Source organism: Staurois parvus, unplaced genomic scaffold (assembly GCF_062004578.1).
Source record: "Staurois parvus isolate SC_StPar_1 unplaced genomic scaffold, SC_StPar_1.0 ptg000381l, whole genome shotgun sequence".
NCBI classification, from domain to species: Eukaryota; Metazoa; Chordata; class Amphibia; order Anura; family Ranidae; genus Staurois; species Staurois parvus.
The window spans coordinates 2,467,704-2,492,074 of NW_028318177.1; the positions used below are offsets into that span (position 1 = coordinate 2,467,704).

A 24,371-nucleotide genomic window follows, 5' to 3' on the forward strand; every position below is an offset into this window, starting at 1 on the left:
TAAAAAATTATTAAAGTTTCATCCAAACTATTTAAAGGATAAGTTCACCTTTGTAAAATATATAAACATCTTTTTGCAGATTAAATATGTGCATTTATTTTTTTTGCTAGGAGCCTGCGATCAGTAGACGACTGGTACCACGCAGGTCTCAGTTCTCCTGCACACACTCAGAGTAAGATGTCTCCTCATATAAGCAGGCAGTTGTACATTGACAGGAAGAAACAATGAACTACCTAGAGTGCTCAACAGCACCCTAGTCATTCATTGGGAACTACAAGCTGACAGCCACAAAGGTTTGTCGGTACTTGTAGTTCTCCCATTCACAGAACTCTGGGGATTAATGACGTGGCTGGGTGGGCGGAGCCCTGGCTCACTATCACAAGAATCGGCGGGTCTGGGAGAGGCTGCAGCAGTGGGAAAAACGGGTTGGAACACCTAACATGTTCTCAAAGGTGTTAGGCTTTAACTTTAAAGGAACGAATATTGTACCCTAAGGGAATGTACATAGCACAGCTGGGTGCCAGATGACACGGGGTACTCTGTGGCCCGGGAGAGTGGGAATCTGTTGTTGATTTTCTTAAAGGATACATGCACTTGCAGGTAAACAAAATGTGCAGCATTGCATGTAAAGCTTTGAACCAGCGACCAGCAAATGTCTGGTGCCATACAGGTCTCCAGCAGACTGTCAGTTTAATCCGTGTACTCATACCTTGTACAAGCAGACAGTTTAACATTCAAGGTAAGACTGAGTGAACTACTCCAGTGCTCCACAGCGGCGTGGTAGTTCATTGAGAACTACAAGCAGACATCTGCAAAGAATGTCAGTACTTGTAGTTGATTAACCTCCCTGGCGGTATGATTCTTTCCGATTTTATGTGCTGAAAGCGGTACCATTTTTTTGCATGGAAATATGTAGTTTTTTATTGTAGGCTGTAATTTTTAGGAATAACTCACTGAAATCTGTCTGAACAAGAGTCTAGTAAACATCCCGGATATGATAAAATTTGAAACACGAAATCGTAAATTATAATTTAATAAATAATCATAAAAAATAATAATATAATAATAATAAATTTAATTCAATAATATAATCAAACCAAAAACACTGAAATTTGAAATACAGAGCAAATTCGCACATCACTGAGCAAAGTCGCAAAATCGTTTTCAGTGTCTGATGACGAATTTCCCCACGAATCATTATCACTCAATTCTGCAAGTGGTTCTGATTTACCGTATTTTCCGGCGTATAAGACGACTTTTCAACCCCTGAAAATCTTCTGAAAAGTCGGGGGTCGTCTTATACGCCGGTGCGAGCCGGTGTCAGGGCGGCACTTTTTCGAGGGGCTGCGCGACGCCGCCCCCCCCCTCCTTCTCCAACGGACACTAAGTACAGGGGTGGGCAGAGGGGCTGCTGTACCTTACCTGGCTCCGGTCCCACGACGATCCGGTCCAGGAAGCGCGGCTGCTCCTTCTTTCAGTTCGGCCGCTCGATGGTCACGCGGCCGCTCGGCTCCGCCTCCTCACCGATGATTGGGCGCCAGCACTGGAAAGGCACACAGGCGACCAATCACCAGCGAGGAGGCGGAGCCGAGCGGCCCCGCAAAAATTCGAGCGGCCGAACTGGAAGAAGGAGCAGCCGCTCCTCTCCCCCACTGACACTAACGATGGGGCACTATTCCTCCTCCACACTGACACCAACGATGAGGCACTGTTCTCCCCACTGATACCAATGATGGGGCACTATTCCTCCTCCCCACTGACACCAATGATGGGGCACTATTCTCCCCACTGACACCAATGATGGGGCACTATTCTCCCCACTGACACCAATGATGGGGCACTATTCTCCCCACTGATACCAATGATGGGGCACTATTCCTCCTCCCCACTGACACCAATGATGGGGCACTATTCTCCCCACTGACACCAATGATGGGGCACTATTCTCCCCACTGACACCAATGATGGGGCACTATTCTCCCCACTGATACTAATGATGGGGCGCAATTCCTCCCACTGACACCAATGATGGGGCGCAATTCCTCCCACTGACACCAATGATGGGGCGCAATTCTTGCCACTGATACCAATGATGGGGCGCTATTCCTCCCACTGACACCAATGATGGGGCGCAATTCCTGCCACTGATACCAATGATGGGGCGCTATTCCTCCCACTGACACCAATGATGGGGCGCTATTCCTCCCACTGACACCAATGATGGGGCGCTATTCCTCCCACTGATACTAATGATGGGGTGCTATTCCTCCCACTGATACCAATGATGGGCCACTATTCCTCCCACTGACACCAATGATGGAGCACTATTCCTCCCACTGACACCAATGATGGGGCACGATTCTTCCCACTGACACCAATGATGGGGCACTATTCCTCCCACTGACTAATGATGGGGCACTATTCCTCCCACTGACTAATGATGGGGCACTATTCCTCACACACTGACACTAATGATGGGGCACCATCATTGGTGTCAGTGGGAGGAATAGTGTCCCATCATTGGTATCAGTGGGAGGAATAGTGCTCCATCATTGGTGTCAGTGGGAGGAGTAGTGCCTCATCATTGGTGTCAGTGGGAGGAATAGCACCCCATCATTGGAATACCATACTGAAATAGCATACCATATTGAAATCAAATCTGATGTTTTTTCATTTTTATTTGGTGTGCGTTGGAAGAGGGGTAGTCTTATACGCCGAGTATAGCTCAAACCCTATATTTTAACAGGAAAAGTAGGGGGTCGTCTTATACGCCCAGTCGTCTTATACGCCGGAAAATACGGTACTATCGCTGTTCTAAAACCGCTTTTGACCTAAAGGGACGCTTTTTGGACGCCATGGACTTTTCTAAGTTTTCAGGCAGAAAGAACATTCAAAATGCAGGCAGGGCACAGGACAAAGCAGTAGGGACAAAATGTATGTGAAATGCATTGAAATAGCAATGACAGCAAAAATGAAATTTTTTAAAAAATTCAATTTTCCCGCCGGTTCCGGCGCCCGTACGTCCCCACGTCACAGGGACCGGAACACAGAAGCCGGATGCCGGCATCGGCCGGAGGAGATGGCTGGGGACGCTGGAGGGGACACATCGCGGGAGCGAAGGACAAGGTAAGTGCTGCAGGGACCCCCAGAGAACGCCGCATGGTAAGCCCGAGTGTAGCTCGGGGTTACCGCTTTTGGTATAGAAATTTTACCCCGAGCTACACTCGGGAATACCGCCAGGGAGGTTAATTCACAAAACACTGAATGAATGATGCAGCCGTTTGGGCAGAGCCACCCTTGGCTGCACTGATTTAAAAAACTGACAGCTAATATGGAGAATTTCTCCCTGTACTACTGTCACAGTGTGTTTGTGAGGGGGGGAGGGGGGATGGTAGTGATCAGGCAGCCGCTGCAGCAATGGGAACAGGTTACATCTTCTACCCTAAAAATGATGACTTTAGACAAATGTTCGTATCTATAGTGCATGCAGTTCTATCTTTGACTTTTAAGTTACCTTGTGAAAGGGCTCTATTCAATACATCTGCGGGATAACCCCATTCCAAAAAATTTTTACAAACATTTTTCAGTGTCAGAGCAATTACGCAATAGCCGCATAAATTAGAGAACCGGTAACTTTTCAATTAAGTTTCTGGGATGAGCACTAAAAAGATGCATCATAGTGAAATCCTTATCGAGAAAAACACTAACAGAACTTTGCTGAAACATTCCTACAAAACAGAACGTTAACAATACCAAGAAATTCCCTCTAGTCTCCTTCATTACCCCCGGTTCACATAAATGCAGCTGTGCGGTGCGCGTTTTGTGTGGGCACAAGAGCCCATTCATTTGAATGGACTCTCGTGCCCCGTGACACGCAGGGAAGAAGTCCCTGCACTTCGTCTGAAAACGCAGCCCGCACGGGAACCTCGGTTCCCAGTACGGTTGCGTTTTCCAGTGCGGGCGGCGTGCCATTAGAACTAATGGCACCCACCCGTGGGTCCGCATTCCTCTGTGCGGGTGGTGCGGCTGCACAGATTTTTGTGCAGATCCGCAGCCACACCACCAGCACATATGTAAACCTAGCCTTAGGCCCCTTTCACACGGATGTTCTCATCGGGAACGCATGCCCAGGTGGATCAGATCAGAACCTCCATTATCCACTATGGAGGGGCGGGTGTAAATGGACATGTGTCCCTTTACACTTGCCAACATCCAAACCTATCTGCCAAAAAAAGACGGATGGGGATTCGTTCCTCCTTAGCCTGTTGGATCAGATAGCAGTCAGATGGAAACAGACAGGTGGTCTGACTGCCCATAGAGGACAGCGGGCTGTGTCCGCTCTGCACAGACCTGTCATCCACTTGCTCAGTGGGGATCAGCAGACAGATCCCCCACTGAGCAAGCGGATCTGCTGACGGGTCCGTCCCATGTGAAAGGGGCCTAAGTTGTATTTCATCAATGGGCAGAGCTTCCTCCAGTCTTGATCCAGTCTCGATCGATAATATTGATAAAGTATTTCTTATAGGGTGTTGTGGTAGGAAACAAAATTCTGGTGAAAGGACTAGCACTTTTTCATTCTGGTTTTAAGATGGCAGGAAATTTGACTTGAAAGCACAATCACTGTTCTAAATAGAGTGTATTAATATGTAAGTTGTACTTTATTTTCCTATTGTCTACAAATTGGTGCTGTCTGCTAAGCACTGCTGTTAGGCATGGTTTTTTTTAAGCCAATCAAAAAGTATGACTGCTATTTTCAGCATCCTAAGTTCAGTTATTTTTTTTTTTTATTGAGGGTACTACTGGGCTTTTTATCATTTATTTATTTATTTTATTTATAATTTTCACCCAAGATTCACACATTCTTCTAATTGTATTCTATTAGAAAACTGTGTAGAAATGTCTGGTACAAAATCTGGTGCAGCTCATCATAGTAACCAATCAGCTTCTAACTTCAGCTTGTTCAGTTAGGCTTTGACTTAAAAAACTGGAAGCTGATTGGTTACTATGCTGAGCTGCACCAGATTTTGCACTCTGCGGTTTTGGAAAATTGCTTGAATCCCTCCTGCAGAAGTGTTTTACCAGCGGGGAGCCTTTCTGGCCGGGAGAACACAGTGATTATTGTCAGTAGCTATAGCAGCTGGCAATAATCACATGTAAAAATCCGACAGGCTGGTAGTACCCAAGTCGTACAACAATCTAATCGGGTGCAATCGGCCTGGCCATAGATGGCTTGAATCTTGGTTGGTCCCTACTGCACTGGCTAAGATTCTTCTATGGCCATAGTATGTACATAATATGGTTTCCAATTTAAAAAAAACATGGATTTTAATTCTTGTAAACATTTATGCAGAGATATTTTTCAGTAAAAGTCTAAATATATTTTTATCTTTAACAGATTGATGAACTGCCGGAAGGAGCTGTGAAACCACCAGCAAATAAATTTCCAATTTTCTTTTTTGGCACTCATGAGACGTAAGTCATTTTCAATGGATTAATATATATTGTAGGCATAACACCCCTACCGAGTGACAGTGCATAAGGAGAAGTTAAGGTAATCACAAATACAGGAAGAAGCCCAAATAGATCTACCAACAAGTAAGCACATTTAGTTTATTGCAGTACAGAGCACCCATATTGGTGTGCTCTTCAACAGATCCAAGGGAGCTAGAGTTGCATGCAAGTAGGTGTGTCACTTTTTCTGCCTTCAACCCCTTTTCTCACAGGTTAAAGTTTTTTTTTTATTTTTTACATACAGAGGTCCAAAACATCTGTTCAATTTTTATTATGTGCATATTAATGAGATAGTAAAACAAATAATGCCTTGCCTTTTTAAGGAAATACATTGTCTTTTTTATTTCAGACCATGTAAGGAAACATAAAAAATATCAATGTTTCTATTCTGTTTATTATATTTTTTATAACTATTTGTGTTTTCTGTGAGCTGTATGTGCTTCTCTTTACACCCCATTAGGCACTTTTTTGAAGAGGGGAGGAGTGTTTGCCCTGGAATCACTTCATATCTTAATTGTACAGGACACAGGCCTTTTATTCATAGACCATGGGTTATATGCAGGCTAGCGTCTGGTGATTGGACGCTGGCAAAAAACTTGCTAAGGCCGCCCCTGGTGTGCAGTTATGTAAACTGGGCCACTCTGTGAAACTCCATTTTTGTGCTAGTGTGCTTTGGCGAAGGCCATGTTCTTGTATTTTCCTTTTTACATTGTTGATTGTTTTTTTCTGAAGCTTCTATCAAGATCTGACTGATTATTGCCTGTGGTTACCTAGCAGTTTCTGCATCACTTACACTTGGTGTGTACCTTGGGGACTGTACCTGGACCCCACTAGGATCCTGTGTTAGGTGCTGACCTTGACACATAGTGCAATGTTTATATTTAGCCTCTGGGTGCTATACAGGGCCATGATGTATTTTCTATGGTTCCCAGACCCTGAAGACCCCTTTGGGGGTTTGCCTTGGTGGGAAAAGTCTTGGCCAGTGTTGTGAATAAGCTAAGACAGGGTTTCCCTGTATATTGATTCAGTTTTAATAAACATCTTACAGTTCCAATTCTGTTCCATTGAGGATGTTGCCTCTTTTAAGGATTCAGTTGATATGATCTTAACGGCCATCTCTGACTTTGTAGGTCCTACCCTACAGACAGCAATTGCTGCCATGTCTGTTTGCCAGACTGTTGCTAACTTGACATGACAAATGAACAATGATCAGGAACCTGATCAGGAATCAATGGGATCTGCCAGTGCTTCTCTCAGACAAGAGGAATTTCTAGCATCATACGAAATATGGGATGCTTATCTGCACATTTCAATCTTCCCCTCACATCAATATTTTCTGCGTTTTGCAGTGGGAGACCAACACTTCTAATTTGTAGCAGTACCATTTGGGCTCTCTTCTGCACCCCAAGTATTTACAGAAGTGCTTGCCTTGCTTCTGGCTGTTCTGCTAACCAAGGGCATTCATGTCACAGGTTACCTGAACGACCTCCTACAAAAGGACTTCTCAACCACAACCTTATCTGCGAGCAACAAAAGGATGATTCAGTTCCTATAAACCTCAGCTGTATAATCAACTTTTCCAGGTCTCTCCAGCCTTGACACTTTCTGGAGTACCTGGGGCTAATCTTGGACACAGCAGAAGACAGAGTTTTCCTCTCTCAGGAGAAAGTTGCTTCCCAAAGGTCCCACACGAGGAACTGCAGAACTAAATGGCACCCCTCAGTTTGCTTCTGCATTAGGGCTCTGGGTCTCCTTTAACAGATAGGTTCACCTTTTAAAAATTATAATAAATGCACATTTCTCTTATGTTCATTGACAGACACAGCTGCTTCTTCTGTATCCATGACCAAACAGGGTTTTATAGCCCCACCTATAAAAACCGGTTTGGGCATGGATGAAGAAGAAGCAGCTGTGTCCGTCAGTGAACTCAGAGAAAGGGATTTTACAGTAACAAAAGATCTGTTTTTTTTGCAGGTAAAAAAATATGCATTTACTATTTTTTTCTTAGGAACCTGTAAAGCATTGCACGACCAGCGGATCGCAGGTGCAATGTCAGGCTAATGCAGACTTTCAGTGTAGCTGTCTGCCCGTATCTCCAATATGGGAAGAACCAATGAACTGTGAGGATGCTAACCAACACCTTGTTATTCATTGAGAAATACAAGCCGTCAGCAGCAAAGACTGTCGGTACTAGTCTATTCATTTACAGAATTCTGTGAATGAATGAGGCCGGTGTGTGTGGGCAGAGCACCGCATGGCTGCACTCTTTTCAAATTATGACAGTGGCTGCAGGAGCGGGAACATGTTACATGTTCCACCCGTTTGTATCCTGTTTCTGAAGGGCAACTTATCCATTAGGGCAGTTCCCTTAGCCCAGTTTCACTGCAGACCTTTTTTAATCCAACATACCCATGACATGGAACAAGCAACTCCAATTCTTTTATTACCCAATGCTAAAGCATCAAGGAGGCAGCAGAAGTCAAGCAGCCCTAAGACAAACAAGTCTGATACTCATGTTCTAGTTCTCTCGGCCATACACATCTCTGAAGTAGATAATTGGCAGATTGACTGTGTAAGCCGTCACCGCCTGGACAGGGGAGTGGTCTCTGCACCCAATAGATCTTTCAAAATCTCTGTGAAAAGTGGGGATACCAGATGTAGGTATCCTGGAATCCAAGTACAACAACAAATTTGTGGCCAAGACCAGGGATCCTCTAGCCTTCACAGTAGATGCTGTGGTGATTCATTGGACTCAGTTCAAGGGTTTATGCCTTCCCTCCAATGAAAACCCTCTCTTGACTGCTATACAAGGTAGAAGAGGAAAAGGTTCTGGTGATTCTCATTGCACCAAACTGGCTTAGGTGGACATGGTACACATACATACCCAGACTTCTTGCAAATGAGCCTTGGCCTCTTCCACACAGACAGACTTTGTGGCCCAAGGTCGCCCATTGCATCCTGCTTCTGTGTCACCGATTTTAACAGGATGGTGGATGAAATCCAAGTCCCAAAGGATAGGGGTATTTTTGATTCTGCTATTCCCACCTTACTCATTGAAAAATATTCCAACTCTCACAAGATTTCACATTGCACATCAAAAGCTTTCTTTGCCTGGTGCAAGGGCAGGAAGCTGAGTCTCAGGAAATACTCTATCTCTCATATTTTGACTTTTCTTTAGTCTGGCCTTGACCAGCATCTGGTCCTAATTACCCTTAGGGGACAGGTTTCTGCTTTATCCATTCCATCTCAGAAACCTCTTGCTTCCCACTCCTTAATCAGGACTTTTCTCCACGGAGTTGCTCATATAAAGATAATAGCAATTTTCACTTTCCTGTACATTTCTTTTCTTGGAGTACAGTAGAAGTCACAGACCCCTCCCTGAAGGAGGGATCTTATCAGTGCATACTAGGAGCAGCCCCAGCAATTTTTATTCAGTGCCCAGTCACCTGAAGATAGCTTGCCTGTAACCCATGATCTAGGAATACAGGTCCTGTGTACTGTACAATACTCCAAGGTAAGGAATTTACAGGTAAGTCACAGTTCCTATTTTTCCAGTAAGCAGGCTTTGGTGTTAGTATGTCATTTGCTGTCCATTTGTCTCTCAGCCACATCTATTGCTATTAAACCCACAGTGAGGTTGCAAATGTTAATTAGGCCAGCATTGGTTTCAGCACACCATCTGGACGCCTATACATCATGATTTTTTTTTTTTTAAGTATAACTTTTATTAGTATTATTTTTACAGTAGAACATAAAATGAGGATGAGCAATGTACACATTCATGTTTGCCCAAGATGCAATGAAAACATACAGATTTACATCTTAATTGGTTGCAGGCCAATGTGTAGCTGTTGCTTAAGAGGCGGGACATTGGTTACATGGTAACACAACCTGTTGTTTCTTGCTTCAACATGCTCTATGGTCATAACTGACTAGCGACAGGCACACATGCACACTGCCGACAGTAATTATCCTTGGCATATGATATGCACACGCTTGATGGATGCTAAACAACATTTGGTTGACTGAGGCATACAATGACAGATTTACATTGCTGGGGTCTTTGTCGCTTCTGGGCTGTCATATTGGATTAGGTGTTTAATGATAATAAATGATTTGTAAAAAAAACTATATGTGGGTTTGGATTTTTTTACATGAGCTTTATACTGACCATATGCTGCTTATGTTGTCTTAAAGGACTGTTACATATTGATCTCATTCATGCTTCTTTGTGATTGGTAACTTTTTTTTTTATTTTGAAGTGGCAACATTTTATATGCAGCCAGAAGTACTGTTATAATTTTGTACAAGTCACTTTAATGCTAAAATCTAAGCAGATATAAAAATCACGAATTAATGCAGCTTTGTAATAATTAATACATCAGATATGTATTTTTTGCAAACATTGCAAGAACCTGCATTTGAGTTGGTGTCAGTCTCTTGTAGTCTTCTGTGCAGTCTGTACAGCAGAGCTTAGAAGGAGGGAAGCAACACAAGAAGCCAGTCAGATGTGCTGCAATGTAAGGGGCATGCTATTAGGAGGAGATTTCAGAGTTATAGAGAATAGAGCTCATCATTTCATCTTTCAGCTACAGGGGTGGGGGGATGCATGCAAGTAAAAGTGAAACTGCAGCAGAGGAAGATCAAGTCCCCTCCCTTGTGTGTTGTGCTGTGCTCTGGTTCAGAGCTGTATAATTCTCAGGTCTGAATTTACAGAAATACAAATCTTTTGCCAGGCAACGCAGCTATAATATATTATTTTTATCTGTTTATTTAGCTATTTGCCTGGAGCTCAACTTTAGGAAAGTGAGAGTATTTGCCTAAGAAACATTGGTGTTAAACTTTAATTTCCTCACATGGTCTGAATTGAAAATTCAATATTTTGTTTCCTTGTCGTTCTATACTGTCATCTGTTTATTGCATTTGCAGTACCACCATTTACTTTGCAACAACATCAATAGTGACTGCATTTCCATATTTCCTAACTGCTTTTATAATAGTTATTATTGAACAAGCAATGGTGCATATATCTACACAAATAATTTCAAACATACATTTCTGATGTTACAAAGAAGAACCTTTGTAATGGAAGAAGCGCTATTGGTGCCACCTATTAGAAAAAAAAATAGGAAGAGCTGAAATGGACTAATAAAAGCCAGTAACAGTAAGTTGGCTTCCAGCGTGATGAACCAAGGGTGTTAAGGGTGGGAAAGCAAGACCCACTTCTTTTTGGGGGAGCATAGAGCAGCATCTTCATTGAAAAGAGGAGGCCAGTCTATGCCATCCTTAGATGTAGTCTTGCCTATATTCCCATCGCCCACATTCCTGGAAACAGGACTCATCAGTAGCGGGTGCTTCAGAGACTACCAACTGGATACTGGAAACATCATGGATAAATGCACATATATTCGACATAACACCAAGGAACTCCGAATGCAGTCCGAAGGCTTTTATTGAAGAAAGATCACATCACAAAAGAACAAGTACAATGTGACTTGCTCACCAGGGGGTTTCTCTGGAAATTTGGCATCTTCTCGGCCACCAAAAGAGGTGGTTCCTTCTACATTACCCAGAATCCATTGGACACCTTCTAGTAGTTGTTGCATTGTCACCTTTGGAAAGGATTAGGAATCCTTTCTGTATCAGGGCAGATAGCCTGCTTCCTGCGCTGGACAATACCATGCATCTTCATCACATGTGCGCTGTTTCTGACATGGCAAGTTCCAGTCTCTTGACTGGTAGTCTCTGGGTATAAGGAGTGGTTAATGCCATTTGGTGTACCTTAGGCCTCATGTACACTACTGCTTCTAAACATGAGCTTAGGAGCTTTTGGCGTTTTTTTGCCAAAGCCCTTGAACTCAACTCAATAAAAGCCTTTGTGTCCATGTACAAATAGGCTTTTACTAGAGTTGAAGGGCAGTTAAGCGTTCCTCTTCTGAACACAGAATAATCGCAGTCAGGAGAGGAACGTTTTGGCCAAAAAGTACTAAATGCAGCAAAACACATGTAAACATAGATAAACGTGTCTAAACGTTTGCCGTCAATGGAAAATACTCTGGCCAATCAAATGAATAAACGTCCAAGCATTAAATGCGTGGTACTGCGTTTACATAAATTTTTGCCGTGTTTAGCGTTTTTCTGCTGTCAAGAGAGTTAAACGACTAAGTGAGTTCATGTGCACATTAGGCCTTAGACTCTGTCTGGTCAAGTCTGTTGAGAAAGTCAGGGTCTCACAAGTTTGTTGGCAGCAACATACGTAGGTCTCCTGCTTCAGGATCCCTCTGGCAGAAACTGGGAACACTTTAGAGGCTGTTTATTGTGCTGGACTATACCACAATCTTCAAGTGTGTTACTTGTGAGGGCAATCCCCATGTTCTAGTATCTCTTTACTGATGGCTTCTTGACATAAAGTGAGGCACACATATTTTTCAAGAGTGCCATGAATCCCGGATGGGAACCAATAGGGTGAGGCCATCATCTGTGTGGTGATCATGGCAGAATGCTTTCAAGTTTGAGTCCTTCCTCTTTACATTACCACACTGCTGTCACAATATTATTTCTGCCCATTCAAGAAGATCTGCAGGATCAGACATTGGGGTATGTGATTGCCTGAGCAGTTTAGGATCACCAGAGCAGGACACAATCTCTTTCAGGACCAATGACCAACAGGGCATTTCGGTCTCCTGCCACTGGAGTATTGAACAGAAATAGAAATTGAATAGGAGTAGAGAAGACTTTGGTGATTTCATGTTCCTTTCTTGATGAATGCTGATGCTTCGCTGTATGAGGGGGATCAGGAGCATGTTTAGATCCATGCCTAGAGGTCAGGGGTAGATAATATGAATTTTCTGCAGTATCCTTCTGTGTTCCTTAGGGTATTAGTGAAGATGAGTAAGCATTATCCTTATTTCTGTCAGGCCTCTTCTTTTTCAGGGTTTTTTTTCCCCTGCATTTTTAGTTTTGATGACTTTGTGGGATCTAATTCCAGATTTCCCAGGAGTCTCTATACACACCTTAGAGATTGTCATGCTTGTCTGAATCAAGGCCCCCCTGATAAGTCTTCTTGCAATTTGTAGTAAAAACAGCTTTCATCTTTGAGGTCAGGGGCACAAAACCTTAGGTCCTTCCCATTTGGAATGGCTGGTCTTGGACCCCAGGTCAGGATTTGCAGGGATTTTCCCCTCAAATTCCTATTAGGACCTATACCCTTAGGAAGTGTGGCCCAATTTGTTGCGTGTCACGTCATGTTGTGGATCCTTGCTTCTCTTCAGAGGAATTTTTCCTGCTGTTTTTTCATGAACGTTACGCTATCAGTTTTTGCTGGGGTGGTAGCTCCAGCGTTTTTAGTACCCTGGCTAAAAATGTTGACAATTCAAATCGTGAAGTTCTAGTCCATTTGAGAGAAGATGCCATTTACAGGATGTGTTTTCTTCCATTTTTTAACAACCCAAGTTAATAGAGGGTTGTATCTTGCAGTACATACAATCACTTTGAGAATTAGATGTCTACTGTTTGTGTAGGATTTTCCCTGGAAGACCAGGAGTGTCCAGATAGGATTTTAGTACACTCCACTCTCTTTTCCATATGCATTTGCCAAGATGGGTGGTGCTACAATGGTCCTAGCTGGCATAGCCGCTGCAGGGTAAAGCCTACATGTTTTACAGCTGTTACAGATTGGACTTCATGTTTTGTCAAGATTTGTCTTTAGGTGTAGGCGTGCTCAGTTTGTAGATCTCTTTAAGTATACATTTTTGTATTCTCTCATGTGACTGTTTTGGATGACTTGGGAGAACACCAGCTATTATCCTATAACTCCTGTTCTAGGGATCGTCTAGGACAGTGACGTTCCTTCCCTAATTTTGCTTTAAAGTGGTATTAAAGGTTTGGCTTAAAAAAAAAGCAAAAAAAACCCAAAAAACATTATACTTCTGCTCTATTCAGTGGTTTCGCACAGTGCAGCCCTGATTCTCTTCTTCCTGGGTCCCCCTCCTGTTCTCCTGGCTCCTCTCGCTTGACCAGAGTCCCCAGTAGCAAGCCACTTGTTGTGAGGACTCTGGTGTGTGCTTACTTCCGAGCCCTACTGTATGCTTCCATAAAATACCTAGAGCTGTGGCTCGGCCCCAGCTGTGACTGGTTGTGATTGACAGCAGTGGGAGCCAGTGGTTCTCGCTGCTGTCTCAGCCAATGAGAAGGAGTCCTGGGACGGCCGAGGTTCACATGTACTTCATTGGATCAAGAGTGGGCTCCGGTGAGAATTGGGGGGGATGTGGGGGGGAGCAGCAGGCCTTTCAGGGTCCACCTATGTAAATACTGAAGGGCTGGAGCTATGGAGGAGCTTTTGACTTTTATGTGATTGTGTTTTCTGTAGGCAGACAGAGACTACCTCCTATGTGACTGTCATGTGTTTCTCCTCAAGCTTTCCATGGCAGTCACTATGACACACCCCCTTCCTCTGCTTGAGTTGTGACGCTGCTGATCTGGGACAAACTCCTGATGCTCAACACCAGCACTGTCAATCACTGTTCATTAGATATTCAACTCCTACAGATCAGCAAGGTGGAATAGCATTGGGGGTGCAGGGTCCACCACACTAGCTCTGGATCTACTACACCAATTTTAAAGGGACAGAGTATTGCATGCAATTTGTCCCCAATACTTACCTCTCCTTCATTGATCTGACATCCCTCGCCAGTGCTGACATCTTCTATCTTGCTTCTTTTGGGTGCTGGGCTGAGGCCTCCTTCATTGGCCAGCATGGGAATGCACAGGAGTTCATTCTAAAGAAGACTGCATGTCTCTTCTGCAATAAGGAAGCAGCCTTCTTGCAGTTTTTAAAAAGGAGACTTTATTTATGCTTTAAGTATAGCATTAGACAATTATTGACATCCAATTTAAATATAGATTAACTGTAATAATGCAATAAATGTTTTTTTACTCATCACACCACTGATTCTGAACGGTCGCTTTGTTTTCTCATTGCAGTGCATTTTTGGGCCCGAAAGATCTGTTCCCATACAAGGAATTTAAGGACAAGTTTGGGAAGTCAAACAAAAGGAAAGGATTCAATGAAGGATTGTGGGAAATAGAGAACAACCCTGGAGTAAAATTTACTGGTTATCAAGTAAGCAAAAATCCGTTATTGATGGTATACTTTTAATGATTTAGTTGTAGATTATGCTATGAGACTATGAAAATAGAAATTACTGTTGTCTTTCTGAGCATGTAACGTTGAATTTAGGACTCAACTAAATCATAGGGGTCTATTTATAAAACATTTGATGGCAGGGGCAGACTGACCATTTGGAAACTCGGTCAGTAGGGGGCCCCATGAGATGCCCCTGGTAACTTTTTCATAGGCTCTTTTGAGTGTGGGCAAGGACACAGGGGCCCCATGATCCCTTATTGCCTGGGGGCCCCATGAGTTGTCAGTCCGCCCCTGTTCGATGGGCAGATGTCACACACATTTGGTCAGGCTGCTGCAAATATTTTGGCTGGTATTTCTGTAGTAGATCAGTTCCAAGGATTATCAGCACCATCTAGTGGCCAACGTGGTATATTTTACTCACTGAGTTATTTTAGAAATCTATACCTACTGCAGTTTGGTCACTGGATTGAGCTGACAGTCCTTGTAATTGGTCTGTTAGAGAAATGGTGGCCCTCATATGAGCAGTCTGCACTCTTACAATTAATGTTTTATAAATAGATTCCAAAGTGTCTGCACTGATAGTTGCCCAGCACACATTGAATGGATAATGTTATGTGTATAGGGAAATTGCTGAGAAACAACAGTAGTGCAGATGACCAGCCCTTTTCTTCAGAATTCCAGCAAGGGTGACTGCTTTTCGTGTGCATTTGATTGCACACTTTGAAATACATAAACAGTGTCATATATGCACTATAGAAATCTGTGTAGTATGACCGAGAGGCGTTCATTCGTTGGTCGAAATCGAGGCCCACATTAACCAATCTAAAAAAGAAGCATTCGTCCGGCAATACGTAGTGTTGACATTTTCCATAGAAGTGGAAGTGATTCAGTGTGCGTGTGACCTCGTACCCACACCAGAACGAGCGATATACACAACAATTACCAGCAATGAGTATAATATCGTTTATTACATGACCTATATACATAAATAGTGATACATAAAAATATAGTCTGCAGAATTCTGCTTTCATTATCTCATTAGGCCAATCTACTTTTAACATTTGGATTTTTCATTCGTGTTTACGAAGATTCCTTGGACATAAACATCCGGGTCATCTTCTGTTTCCACTCATGCGTGATAGCGCTTGATAGATTTTTTCGTACGACCGTCATACCACCGCATAGAAAATCAGTCGTCCGTATGCAAAACAACAACATTTTTCACTGTTGTTCAACCGGATTTTTTAGTTCACAATATCATTATCGGTTAAAACATCCTGCTCATCAACGAAGAGAAAATCGTTCCATCAATGGTTCCGCAAACTTTTTCGTAGGATTTTCTTATCGTGTGTACGGGGCCTAAGGGTGGTGCAGCGTGCACTGAATTCAAATGCAAGTGCTAGACAGTTACATGAATTTGGGACACTTTTGCAAAATCTCTGTGTGCCAGTCTGTATGAATTTCATGGAGTATGTTCATATTTAATCTTTGTACCATTTCAGTCATTTTCTGTTTTAGCATTACTGGGTGAGTGAAGTTCAGGAAAATGTTAAAAGGTGTGTTATTAAGACAATTGGAACACTAAAACATGACACGTGTGCAATAGTAGAATACAAACAGTGAAACGTACCTTCAAACACTATGTATAAACGTAAAGTGTATTTTCAGTAAGTACACACTTGAGTTATTTCTCTAGAAGTTACTTTTGATGCGCCTTTTGCCACTTTCACAAGGTGATCTGATCAGGTCCACCTGTCAGTTTTTCAGGCGGACCTGATCAAATGGTTTATGTATCCCTATGGACAGGTGGGTGTAAACGGACTTGTGTCCATTTACACCCGCCTACCTCCTGGTCTGATCCAGTCCACGTAAATAAAAATGAAAAGGAATCTGTCCTCTTCCATTTAGGCCTATGGATTTATGGGTAGTTGGGTGTAAACGGACAGCGCAGTCCTTTTACACCCGGCCGTCTATAGAGCAGAGTAGGCTCTGTTCATGTCCACTCTGCAGAAACAGAGTGGACATGGATGTGTCATCCTCACACTCTGCTCCAATCAGCAAGGGACCTGTGAGTGGATACCTTGCTGATGGGAATGGAACCCTCCCTCTCTGCAAGGGACCTGTTCTTTTTTTACTTTGTTGCTGCTCCTTGGTTTAAATGCATTTGCTTCATCTAGTGATCATGTCTTTATCAATAAATGTGGCCAGCATTTCTGTTTAATAGGGATCCATTCTGGGAGGTATATATATTCGACCATCACAAATATTTTAAAAATGCTGGTTGATGCTGTTTCTGGCTTTAGTACTTTTTGAATCACTTGCCCAGAACAAAAAATTCAGTAAATTGAGAATACCTAATTTGCATAATTGTTTGGCTTCAGTCACTGAGAACATTTTCAAACTGTTGGATTTGCTAGACTCCCATTCAATACATTTTAGAAAGAGAGATCAGCAATGGTAGGCCATGTGTCTCTAAGGTTTCCTTTAGTAAGTGAACATGACATATCCTAAGACGTACCTAATAGTAACAACACTCTTCAGGTAATTGGGATGCCTGCAAATACCTATGTTAGCCTTTAGATTGATTCTTGTGTTCCAGTGGAGCCCATTGGATCTTAGGCTCAAGCTATACCCAAAGCCTCTGCTTTTCTTTTAAGTTGCAGTACAGGTCTAGGTACTAAGCTTTAATGTCAGTCATTCATTTATTAAAACCTGTGACTAAGATCCGAAGAGCTCCACATGGATACAGGGATTCATTTAAAGGCTGATGCTACTTTCACACTGCTCCACTGAAAAAAGGCATAAAAAAGGAATACATGTTTTTGCTGGGTTTTTTTAAATGTTGTTGTGGTGAGTTGTGTTTTTTTATGCGTTTTTGATTCGTTTGCATTGCATTTTTCTCCAACAGACACAGCACTTCCCACAGGCATGCTGTGTTTTTGATGCGGTTTCCATTCATTTTAATGGTGGGATGCATTTTTGTTGTCTTTTTTTTAAACTGTTGTTGTTTAACTGAACAAACATGCACCAAAAATTCAGCAAGCTGGATTTTTTTTTCACCACAACTGAAGTGCAACGGATCAGTGCAAAGAGCGTCATGGAATTTAAAGGGATGCAGATTCCTTTTGCTTTTTTTAACTGAAGAACGCACCAAGAGCGGATCAGTGTGAAAGCAGCCTTACACAGGTATTTGCAGCTGCCACAAAGTGCCTGCATCTCAGCATCAATCGTACTTTAGGCAATTTTAAGGCCATAGCATGTGTGATCTGATATTACTGACATGTGCCCCACTGATTTCTGGTGCATTCACGTTCTGCTGCCTTTTCCTGTATTTTTCTAAATAGAATTAGTTACTGCAAAGTGCCACCCCTATATCTATTGCCACTATTGCCATAAAAAAATATCAAAGTACAAAAGTACTTTAAAGTACGTCTACTTTAAAGCTTAAGACCACACAGATATACAATAAAACAAATTGATACATTAATTAGTAAAATGTGTTTTAGAATGCAGCTAGGGTAAATAACTGAATTTGACCTGATTTCAGTTCTAGTAATCCCATGTGCAACAGCAGTCAGACTGTGAGGGAGGGGCAGTACTTAGGGCCAGTCAGGTGTCCTGCATGCACATGTACTAAAAAGGAACATGCTAACAGCAGGAAGAGCAGAGAGATGCCCTTATCAGTCCGTTGCTGCTATTTCACTGTACGCTCACAGCCTAGGTCATATACAGTGGGGAAAATTATTATTTGATACCCTGCAGATTTTGCACGTGTGATAATTTTTTTATATTTCAGTGGTTTTTATTAATTTTTTAAACAGTATAAAACAGAGGCAATAAAACACGCCCACGCAGGGGCTATCAATTGCACAGATAAAAAATGAAAAAAAAAAAAGAAAAAGGGAAAAACAGTGCTCTAACGCCAACAGGGGAAAAGGTACGCCCACGCAGGGGCTATCATTGGCACATAAGTTACAAAACATTAATGTAACTGACAATAACAACTAAAGTCAGCTGTCCAGTCACACCAAAAACAGAGAGAGAGAAAGGAAGAAAGAAAAAAAAAATTAAAAAATTAAAAAAAAAAAAAAAAAAGCAAAGAGCAGGGGTCCAAAAGTGCCAATACCGAACGCCATTACATCCCCAGACTAGCTGGGGGGAGCGTGGGAAAGGCATATTGCAACCACGGCTCCCATATTTTCAAAAATTTATGTTGGGAGTCGTTGCAGATACTCGACATCTGTTCGTTGAGCATCATAGTGGTCATACGATCCCGCACCCCCTGAAGAGGGACAAACGGACTCTTCCAGGCCTGAGCAATTGTTCTAGTGGCCAATAAAAACAAATAGGAAGCCAACTTCTGCTGGTGAGCCAAGAGGCCCGGTATGGGGCAATGAAGCAAGGCATACCGAGCATCCCGGCATATGGAGAGATGGAACAAGGTGAAAAGGAGGCCAAACACATGAGACCAAAAACTAAACAGTCTCGGGTATGACCACCAGATATGCAATACATCTCCATGATGGCCACAACCCCGAAAACATTGATCACTACAGGCAGGGTTAGCCTGGGCCAACCGAGCCGGAACCCAATACCAACGAAACAATACCTTATAGGCTGCCTCCAGTGTGGCCGTATTAAATGAGCATTTAGCTATGAGTGACCAGGCCTTATTCCAGTCCTCCGGATCCACAGCCACTCCCAGGTTGTGCTCCCACTGAACAACATATGAAAGAGAAGATTGCGACGAGCGTCTGTTCAGAGCTGCATAAAGAAGGGATATAAGGCCCGGGGCGCCCAGACGCTGCTGGCAAAGCTGTTCAAAGGCAGATTTCTGGTACGGGAAAGCAGAAGTGCCCCGCAGCGAGAGCAGCCAGTGCCGCAATTGAAGGTATCGAAAGAATGCCGCCGGGGGGACATCCAGGGATTCCCGTAGAGAATTCCAGGTGGGGAAGGACCGAAAAATCAAAAAGTGTTGCACCTGCGAAAAACCATTAGTCACCCACCAAGAAAACGCCCTTGGGCGATCTAAACACGGTGGGAAAAGAGGGTTGTTAATAATTGGGAGCAAAGGCAGAAAAGGTGACATCAGGCCACTGGAGTAACGTACCGAGTCCCAGACTTGTAAGCCATGAAGCAACATCGGACTCAATGCCATAGGGCGCAGGGCAGGGGGAAGCCATAGAAGCGTCGACGTTGCGATAGGGGCACATTTAGGTAGTTCCAACAGGACCCAGAGGGGAATGTCAGAAGAGGCGTGCAACATAGAGAGCGGGGCAATCTGGCTCGCCTGATAATACTTAGTTACATTAGGCACCCCAAGACCACCCTGGAGTCTATAAGCAAAGAGCGTATTTCTGGATACTCTGGGGTGCTTATCCGCCCAGATAAAATGCATAAACTTCGCCTGAAGCAACCGAAGAAAATGAGGGGGAACCCGCACTGGGAGGGTGCGAAAATAATATAACAATTTCGGCAAGATGGTCATTTTCACCGAATTAACCCGTCCTATCCATGACAGGTGCGGAAATTGCCAAGAATGCATAAGAGAGGATAGAGAGCTAAGCAATGGATAATAATTTGCAGCAAACAAGGAGTCATAGGTGGGGGTCAAGCGAATGCCTAAGTATTCAAGAGAAGAGGAAGCCCATTTGTAAGGGAAGTGGGATGGTAGGCGCGAAGCCAAATCCGAAGCCAAAGTAATATTGAGAGCGACAGTCTTATCCAAGTTAATACGGAGACCCAAAATCAAGGAGAAGCGCTCAAGAACCTGTTGCAAATTAGGAAGCGTCGTCAAGGGGTTAGTAAGTGTCAGGAGGGCATCGTCCGCAAAAAGTTTCAGCTTGAACTCCTGTCCCGCGTAAGGAACCCCCGATACATTGCAATCGTTCCGGAGTGCTAAAGCCAGTGGCTCAAGCGCCAGGACAAAGAGCTCTGGGGACAGGGGGCAACCCTGTCTCGTCCCTCGCCCAATAGGAAAGGGATCTGAAAAATACCCAGCATATTTAACGGAGGCCGAAGGAAAAGAATACAAGGCCTGAATCCAAGAAAGAATAGAATCCCCAAAACCCCAACGAGACAGCACAAACTGCAGATATTCCCAGGATAGAGAATCAAAGGCTTTATATATGTCTAAAGTTAGTAAGAATCCCAGGATTTTCTGCTGTTGCAGAAAATGTATAAGACGGATCACCTTACGAACATTATCACCCGCCTGCCTCCCAGGGACGAACCCTACCTGGTCCCTGTGGACCAGGCTACGCAAATATTTATTGATGCGAAAACTAAGGATCTTGCCCAATATCTTCAGGTCTTCATTAAGAGGAGAAATGGGCCGGAAGGCTTGCGGTTCCTGTACATCATCGGTCGTCTTAGGAATCATGGCGATATGCGCTCTAAGCGCGTGTGGAGAGGGCAAAGAGCCCTGTCGTAACTCATTAAAATAGTCAGCCAAAAATGGCTCCAACAGGGCTGAGAATTTCTTATAATAGAGACCGGAGAAGCCGTCGGGACCTGGGGCCGCGGTGGACCGTAAAGATTTGATAGCTTGGAGCACTTCCGGTACGGTGACACCGGTGTTGAGGGCCACCTGTGCTGCCTCGGATAACCCAGGAAGTCGGAGATCTTGAAAGAATGCCTCTGCTTGAGCCACGGGGAAGGGAGCTGGTTTAGCGTAGAGGCGCGAAAGGAAGTCTGAGAAACTGGAAACAATCTGCTGGGGATTAGAAGTACCACCTGTAGGAAGTCGCAGTCAGATCGGTCAGATCGGTTTATGGGGTTTCCCCACAGAATTGAGTTTCCTGGCCAGCGTTGGGCCCGGCTTATTAGCACAGGAATAAAATTCCTACAAGACCATCAGAAATAAGCTTGGAGAGAAGGAGACAACTGTTAGAGCAATTATTCGCAAATGGAAGAAATACAAAATAACCATCACTCTCGGTCTGGAGCTCCATGCAAGATTTCGCCTCATGGGGTAAGGATGATCATGAGAAAAGTGAGGGATCAGCACAGAACTACACGGGAGGAGCTTGTGAATGATCTCAAGGCAGTTGGAACCACAGTCACCAAACAAACCATAACACAATACGCCGACATAGATTGAAACCGTGCAGTGCCCACAAGGTCCCCCTCCTCAAGAAAGCACATGTACAGGCCTGTCTGAGGTTTGACAATGTCTAAATGATTCAGAAAAGGACTGAGAGAAAGTGCTGTGGTCAGGTGAGACCAAAATTTAGCTCTTTGGCATTAACTCGACTTGCCGTGTTTGGAGGAAGAAAAATGCTGACTATGACCCTGAGAACACCAACCCTACAGTCAACCACAGAGGTGGAAACATTATGTTTTGGGCTGTTTCTCTTCTAAAGGTACAGGCCGACTTTGCTGCATTGAGGGGACAATGGAGGGGGCCATGTATTGTAAAATCTTCGTTGAGACCTTTTTCCCTCAGCCAGAACACTGAAGATGGGTCTTCCAGCATGGCAATGACCCAAAACATACCGCCAACGCAACAAAGGAGTGGCTCAAGAAGAAGCACATTAAGATCATGGAGTGGTCTAGCCAGTCTACATACCTAAATCCTATAGAAAATGTATGGAGGGAGCTGAAACTTCGAGTTGCAACGCAACAGCCAAGAAACCTTAAGGATTTAGAGAAGATCTGTAAAGAAGAGTGGACCTGAGATGTGTGGAAACCTGGTAACCAACTACAAGAAACATCTTACCTCTGTTCTTGCCAACAAGGGTTTCTCCACCAAGTACTATGTCATGTTTTGCTTGGGGATCAAATACTTATTTTACTCACTGAACTGCAACTCAATTTATAACATTTGTATCGTGTGTCTTTTCTGGATTTTGGTTGATATTTTGTCTCTATCATTTAAAATACACCTATAATAAAGATTATAGACCCTTCATTTCTTTGTAAGTGGGCAAATTTGCAAAATCTGCAAGGGATCAAATAATTATTTTCCCCACTGTAGGAGGGTAGATTGCAATAAAGGATTCAGTTCATCAAAAGGTAGAATTAAAATTTTATTTTTTATTTTATAATCACTAGCCAGTGTGCTTTCGGGGTCAATAAATCCCCCTTCTTTAGGGTATAAGCAGGCTGATTCAGAGCAGCAGCTGCTGTGGAACTTCATGCTTGTATGAAATGTGGACACAGGATTGGGATGGTCAGGAACAGCAGCAGTCCAGTGTCAGACGTTTTCAAGGAACCCAGTGTAGCCTAATGTTGATACCAAAAAACAGAATATATAATTAATAATAAACCTTATTGATTAACATATTTAAGTGTATTTGTGTACGCAGTAAGCCATATAAATAAAATATATTTATATTTGTTTTTTTTAATAGATGCATCTGAAGGTGAGCATAAACTTCAAAAGCAGAAAACAGTAGAAGAACATGCAGTGAGAAAATGGTCATGTACCTTGGTGGAAGTTCTACTGGAAAGATACTTATGCAATATGTAATACATATGATGGACATGGTATTGCCTTAGCAACCAGCTAGATGTTTGCTTCTCTAACCTGTAGTATGGACTTGAACCCTAGAATCTGATTGGCTGCAAATATAAACACCTGTACTTTAGACTTTCTTGTCTTAGAAGTCCTGGTGCAATGTGCCAGCTGAATACTTTTTACATATATGTTCAGTTTTAGAAATACAAGCACCTGGAGGCCTACGCTGGTCCCAGTCCGAACTACTTTAGACTAGGTCAGGTTGATGTGATGTCTGTTGGGGGCAAGGGAAAGTTTTGGCATAGAGATAGGAAATTACCGAATTTTTCGCTCCATAAGACGCACCTGACCATAAGACACACCTAGGTTTTAGAGGAGGAAAACAAGAAAAAAAATATTCTGAACCAATGGACTGCAGACATAGTACAGGAGATAACCAGAGACTGCAGACATAGTACAGGAGATGACCAGAGACTGCGGACATAATACAGGAGATGACCAGAGACTGCAGACATAGTACAAGAGATGACCAGAGACTGCGGACATAGTACAGGAAATGACCAGAGACTGCGGACATAGTACAGGAAATGACCAGAGACTGCGGACATAGTACAGGAGATAACCAGAAAGTGCAGACATAGTACAAGAGATGACCAGAGACTGCGGACATAGTACAGGAGATGAACAGAGACTGCAGACATAGTACAGGAGATGAACAGAGACTGCAGACATAGTACAGGAGATGAACAGAGACTGCGGACATACTACAGGAGATGACCAGAGACTGCACACATAGTACAGATGACCAGAGACTGCGGACACAGTACAAGAGATGACCAGAGACTGCGGACACAGTACAAGAGATGACCAGAGACTGCGGACACAGTACAGGAGATGACCAGAGACTGTGGCCATACTACAGATGACCAGAGACTGCAGACATAGTACAAGAGATGACCAGAGACTGCGGACACAGTACAGGAGATGACCAGAGACTGCAGACATAGTACAGGAGATGACCAGAGACTGAGGACCTTTGGGGAGCAGAGGAGGGGGGGAGCGGGTACCCAAATTTGACAGGTACCCACTCCCACTTCCGCGGAGTTGTCCTCCCTCCCCATCTTCTGGGACACGTGACAGGTCCCAGAAGACTGCCGGACCATTCACAAAGCTCAGCGCTTCTTGCGCATACGCAGTGGTTACCCGGCTGTGAAGCCACTAGCTGTCAGAGCCGGGTGCCCATACTAAAGATGC

General features: G+C 43.5%; 1 protein-coding gene across 1 annotated transcript in view; it reads left to right on the forward strand.

Annotated features, from left to right (window-relative positions):
* Positions 1 to 24,371, forward strand: part of HDGFL3 (HDGF like 3) — an 88,220-nt gene that overhangs the window by 32,135 nt on the left and 31,714 nt on the right. Inside the window, exons 2-4 of the mRNA XM_089685718.1 lie at positions 5,396 to 5,472; positions 14,494 to 14,632; positions 23,011 to 23,022. Coding sequence (XP_089541844.1) covers positions 5,396 to 5,472; positions 14,494 to 14,632; positions 23,011 to 23,022 — 228 coding nt within the window. The remainder of the gene's footprint in view (positions 1 to 5,395; positions 5,473 to 14,493; positions 14,633 to 23,010; positions 23,023 to 24,371) is intronic.